At 42.4% G+C, this 6,469-nt stretch overlaps 1 protein-coding gene across 1 annotated transcript; it reads left to right on the top strand.

Moving 5' to 3' along the window:
* The first annotated feature begins 5,183 nt into the window (after positions 1-5,183).
* LOC127913718 (neuropeptide Y receptor type 2-like) lies at positions 5,184-6,266 on the top strand. Its single transcript, XM_052486966.1, has one exon. It carries the CDS (start codon positions 5,184-5,186, stop codon positions 6,264-6,266), a length of 1,083 nt encoding a protein of 360 aa, XP_052342926.1.
* The last annotated feature ends 203 nt before the right edge of the window (positions 6,267-6,469 follow it).

Genomic DNA, 6,469 nt, shown 5'->3' with positions numbered 1-6,469 from the left:
CACATGATCTGTCACATGATCTCAGTGTATATACACCTGTTCTGAAAGGCCCCAGAGTCTGAAACACCACTAAGCAAGGGGCACCACCAAGCAAGTGGCACCATGAAGACCAACGATCTCTCCAAACAGGTCAGGGACGAAGTTGTGGAGAAGTACAGATCAGGGTTGGGTTATAAAAAAATATCAGAAACTTTTAAACATCCCACGGAGAACCATTATATCCATTATTAAAGAATGGAAAGAATATGGCACCACAACAAACCTGCCAAGAGAGGGCCGCCCACCAAAACTCACAGACCAGGCAAGGAGGGCATTAGTCAGAGAGGCAACAAAGAGACCAAAGATAACCCTGAAGGAGCTGCAAAACCCCACAGCGGGGATTGGAGTATCTGTCCATAGGACCACTTTAAGCCGTAGACTCCACAGAGCTGGGCTTTACAGAAGAGTGGTCAGAAAAAAAATAAGCGAACATGTTAGGTGTTCTCCAGAAAGCATGTGGGACACTCAAACACATGGAATAAAGTACTCTGGTTCGATGAGAATAAAATTGAGCTTTTTGGCCATCAAAGAAAACGCTATGTCTGGCGCAAACCCAAGCCACCGTAAATGGTGAGTTGACTTCGGTGTGGTACATACGTTTATTGGAATCAAATGCCTGCTCTTTACAAAGCCCTGGAGGCAATCACTAAGCACCTAATACTTCAGTCTCAGTGTCACGCCCTGACCTTAGAGATCCTTATTATTCTCTGTTTGGTTAGGTCACGGTGGGACTCGGGTGGGAAAGTCTATGTTTTCTATTTCTGTGTGTTTGGCCGAGTGTGGTTCCCAATCAGAGGCAGCTGTCTATCGTTGTCTCTGATTGGGGATCACATATAAAGTTGTCCTTTTTTTCCTTTTGGGTTTTGTGGGGATCTTGTTTTCTTTTTAGTGTCTGTGCCTGACAGAACTGTTCTCTTTCGTTTTGTTGTCTTTGTTATTTTCGTGTTGGTGTCATCGATAAAAAGACGATGTGTACGCCTACCACGCCGCACCTTGGTCCACTCTTAATGCTACAAACGAGGGCCGTTACACTCAGTATAGCCTGCGTAATAAACACAAACCCAGATGTATTCATATGCCTTATTTCTGACCCAGACGCATGCAGCATGCTTCTGATTCCATATTTCAGTCGGAATTCTTTCTGGCATTCCAGAACACATTCCATTTCTATCTGTGTTTGTCTCCCCTGGAGTTGGGAGGGATGGAGGCTGAGGCTGGAAGGGTTGAGGTGCTGGGAGGGATGAGGTCCTGGGAGGATTGGAGGCTGAGACTGGGAGGGATGAGGTGCTGGGAGGGATGAGGTGCTGGGAGGGTTGGAGGCTGAGGCTGGCAGGGATGAGGTGCTGGGAGGGTTGGAGGCTGGGAGGGATGAGGTGCTGGGAGGATTAGAGGATGAGGCTGGCAGGGATGAGGTGCTGGGAGGGTTGGAGACTGGCAGGGATGAGGTGCTGGGAGGATCTGAGGCTGGGAGGGATGAGGTGCTGGGATGGTTGGAGGCTGAGGCTGGGAGGGATGAGGTGCTGGGAGGGTTGGAGGCTGAGGCTTGGATGAGTTGCTGGGAGGGTTGGAGGCTGGCAGGGATGAGGTGCTGGGAGGATTGGAGGCTGGCAGGGATGAGGTGCTGGGAGGGTTGAAGGCTGAGACTGGCAGGGATGAGGTGCTGGGATGTTGGAGGCTGAGGTTGGCAGGGATGAGGTGCTGGGTGGGTTGGAGGCTGGCAGGGATGAGGTGCTGGGAGGGTTGGAGGATGGCAGGGATGAGGTGCTGGGAGGATTGGAGGCTGGCAGGGATGAGGTGCTGGGAGGGTTGGGGAATGAGGCTGGCAGGGATGAGGTGCTGGGAGGATTGGAGGCTGGCAGGGATGAGGTGCTGGGAGGGTTGGGGAATGAGGCTGGCAGGGATGAGGTGCTGGGAGGATTGGAGGCTGGGTCTGGCAGGGATAAGGTGCTGGGTGGGTTGGAGGCTGAGGCTGGCAGGGATGAGGTGCTGGGAGGATTGGAGGCTGAGGCTGGCATGGATGAGGTGCTGGGAGGATTGGAGGCTGGCAGGGATGAGGTGCTGGGAGGGTTGGAGGATGGCAGGGATGAGGTGCTGGGAGGATTGGAGGCTGGCAGGGATGAGGTGCTGGGAGGGTTGGAGGGATGAGATCATATCAGATCATAGATCAGATCATATCAGACAATAGATCATATCAGATAATAGATCATATCAGATCATAGATCATATCAGATCATAGATCATATCAGATAATAGATCATATCAGATAATATATCATATCAGATAATAGATCATATCAGACAATAGATCATATCAGATAATAGATCATATCAGATAATAGATCATATCAGATAATAGATCATATCAGATCATAGATCATATCAGATAATAGATTGCTTTGTTGCTTTTATGAATTTTGTCTTGCTGCTTTTTGTTCTATGTTGCTCTGTCTGTATGCTATGTCTTGCTTGTCCTATGTTGCTATGTTGCTGTGTCTATGGTGCTATTGTCTATATTGTAATTGTTTTTAATAACCTGCCCAGGGACTGCGGTTGAAAATTAGCCGGCTGGCTAAAACCGGCACTTTTACTGAAACGTTGATTAATGTGCACTGTCCCTGTAAAAATAAAATAAACTAAACTAAAAACTAGATCATATCAGATCATAGATCATATCAGATAATAGATCAGATCATATCAGATAATAGATCATATCAGATAATATATCATATCAGATCATAGATCATATCAGATAATAGAAAATAGATCATATCAGATAATAGATCATATCAGATCATAGATCATATCAGATCATAGATAATAGATCATATCAGATAATAGAAAATAGATCATATCAGATAATAGATCATATCAGATAATAGATCATATCAGATCATAGATCATATCAGATCATAGATCATATCAGATCATATCAGATCATAGATCATATCAGATCATATCAGATCATATCAGATATCAGATCATAGATCATATCAGATAATAGATCAGATCAGATCATATCATAGATCATATCAGATAATAGATCATATCAGATCATAGATCATATCAGATCATAGATCATATCAGATAATAGATCATATCAGATAATATATCATATCAGATCATAGATCATATCAGATAATAGAAAATAGATCATATCAGATAATAGATCATATCAGATCATAGATCATATCAGATCATAGATAATAGATCATATCAGATAATAGATAATAGATCATATCAGATAATATATCATATCAGATAATAGATCATATCAGATCATATCAGATCATAGATAATAGATCATATCAGATCATAGATCATATCAGATAATAGATCATATCAGATCATATCAGATAATAGATCATATCAGATCATATCAGATCATAGATAATAGATCATATCAGATAATAGATCATATCAGATCATAGATCATATCAGATAATAGATCATATCAGATCATATCAGATCATAGATCATATCAGATAATAGATCATATCAGATATCAGATCATATCAGATAATAGATCATATCAGATCATAGATCAGATCATATCAGATAATAGATCATATCAGATAATAGATCAGATCATATCAGATAATAGATCAGATCATATCAGATAATAGATCAGATCATATCAGATCATAGATCAGATCAGATCATAGATAATATCAGATAATAGATCAGATCATATCAGATAATAGATCAGATCATATCAGATCATATCAGATAATAGATCATAGATCATATCAGATCATATCAGATAATAGATCATATCAGATCATATCAGATAATAGATCATATCAGATAATAGATCATATCAGATCATATCAGATAATAGATCAGATCATATCAGATAATAGATCAGATCATATCAGATCATATCAGATAATAGATCATATCAGATCATATCAGATAATAGATCAGATCATATCAGATCATATCAGATAATAGATCATAGATCATATCAGATCATATCAGATAATAGATCATATCAGATAATAGATCATATCAGATAATAGATCATATCAGATCATAGATCAGATCATATCAGATAATAGATCATATCAGATAATAGATCAGATCATATCAGATAATAGATCAGATCATATCAGATCATAGATCATATCAGATAATAGATCATATCAGATAATAGATCAGATCATATCAGATAATACATAATATCATATCAGATCATAGATCATATCCGATAAAATAAATAATATCAGATCATATCAGATCATATCAGATCATAGATCAGATCAAATCAGATAATAGATCATATCAGATAATAGATCATATCAGATAAAATAAATCATATCAGATCATATCAGATCATAGATCATATCAGATCATATCAGATCATAGATCATATCATATCAGATAATAGATCATATCAGATAATAGATCAGATCATAGATCAGATCAGAGAATAGATCATATCAGATCATATATCATATCATATCAGAGCATAGATCATATCAGATCATAGATCACATCAGATAATAGATCATATCAGATCATATCAGATCATATATCATATCATATCAGAGCATAGATCATATCAGATCATAGATCATATCAGATCAGATCATATCAGATCATATATCATATCAGATAATAGATCAGATCATATCAGATCATATATCATATCAGATCATAGATCATATCAGATAATAGATCAGATCAGATCATATCAGATCATAGATCATATCAGATAATATATCATATCAGATCATATATCATATCAGATCATATATCGAATCAGATCACATTAAAAGTTTATGTTTATGGAACAGGGTGCCACTTATTTTTATCTGATTGTTTTTGAGCCAGTAATGATTCAGTATTTTCCTCAAGTTCACCGTCCAAGAATCTATAGGATCCAGACCAGCATGCATGTGGTGTCCACTGAATGTAAATTACTAGAAGCTCATTTGCAACCATCTACCTAGTTCTTCTTGTGCAATGAACCCCCCTTCCTTCCTTCCTTCCTTCCTTCCTTCCTTCCTTCCTTCCTTCCTTCCTTCCTTCCTTCCTTCCTTCCTTCCTTCCTTCCTTCCTTCCTTCCTTCCCCCTCCCTCCTTCCCTCCCCCCCTCCCTCCCACCAACAGCACGGCCGACCGAGCACCTGACCTGCCAGTCCACATGGACACCACCTCCACCCACATGCAACAAGGCATCCTGGGTAACGACAGTCTCAGCCTCCACCTCGACAGGCCGGGGTTCCACTCTGACATCACCAAGCATGTAGGAGTCCAGGCTGCTTTGATCACAGCGTATAGTCTGATCATCCTACTGGGTCTAGTAGGCAACGCCCTTGTCATCTACATGATCATCCGCTTACGGAACATGAGGACAGTCACTAACTTCTTCATAGCTAACCTGGCCCTGGCCGACCTGTTGGTGGATACGTTGTGTTTACCGTTCACACTGGTTTATACCTTGCTCGACGAGTGGAAGTTCGGCGCGGTGCTGTGTCACATGGTCCCGTTCGCCCAGGCGCTGAGCGTGCACGTATCGATCCTGACGCTGACCGTCATCGCTCTGGAGCGCTACAGGTGTATCGTGTTCCACCTGGGCCAGCGACTCACCTGGCGAAGCAGCCTGCTCATCATGGCTCTCACCTGGACGCTGTCCGCCGTGCTGGCCGGCCCGCTCGCCATCTTCAGAGAGTACCGTCAGGAGGAGATCCCGTCCATCAACCTGAGGATCTCAGTCTGCTATGAGAAGTGGCCGTACGGCAGCAGCAGAGACGGAGTCATTTACAGCCTGTCTATGTTACTGCTGCAGTACGTGCTGCCACTGTCCATCATCAGTTATGCCTACATCTGCATCTGGGTGAAGCTGAAGAACCACGTGAGTCCAGCGAGCCGCATCGACGCCATCCAGCGCAGGAAGAAGACCACCAAGATGCTGGTTATGGTGGTTGTAGTCTTCGCCACATGCTGGCTACCCTTCCACGTGTTTCAACTAGCCAGTGACCTAGACCTGGTCCTCAGATTAAGACAATACAAGCTCATCTATACTCTCTTCCACATGGTAGCCATGTGCTCCACCTTCGCCAACCCGCTCCTGTACGGCTGGATGAATAAGAACTACAGGAATGGGTTCCTCATGGTGTTCAGGTGTGAGGCTAAACCAGACAGTATTCACCCTGAGGGATCCTTCAGGACCCGGTCACTAAGGAGGATGTCTCTGAATGGAGGACACCCTCCTACGGCCGTCTGATTGGTCTGCGGTCTGATTGGTTGATTGATCTGCCGTCTGATTGAGGCTGCTGTGTGGAGTGAAATTAGTACCATTACAAAGGGAATCTGAGGCTGATGATTTTTTTTTTTTTATAAACCTTGTCGGAGCCAGAACGGTCCATAGGACAGGAGTCCATCTCCTGTTTCTGTAGAGTGAACCAGAACGGTCCGTAGGGCAGGAGT

This window comes from Oncorhynchus keta, chromosome 30, assembly GCF_023373465.1.
Source record: "Oncorhynchus keta strain PuntledgeMale-10-30-2019 chromosome 30, Oket_V2, whole genome shotgun sequence".
In the NCBI taxonomy this organism is placed as follows: domain Eukaryota; kingdom Metazoa; phylum Chordata; class Actinopteri; order Salmoniformes; family Salmonidae; genus Oncorhynchus; species Oncorhynchus keta.
This window is presented reverse-complemented; position numbering and strand designations above follow the sequence as displayed.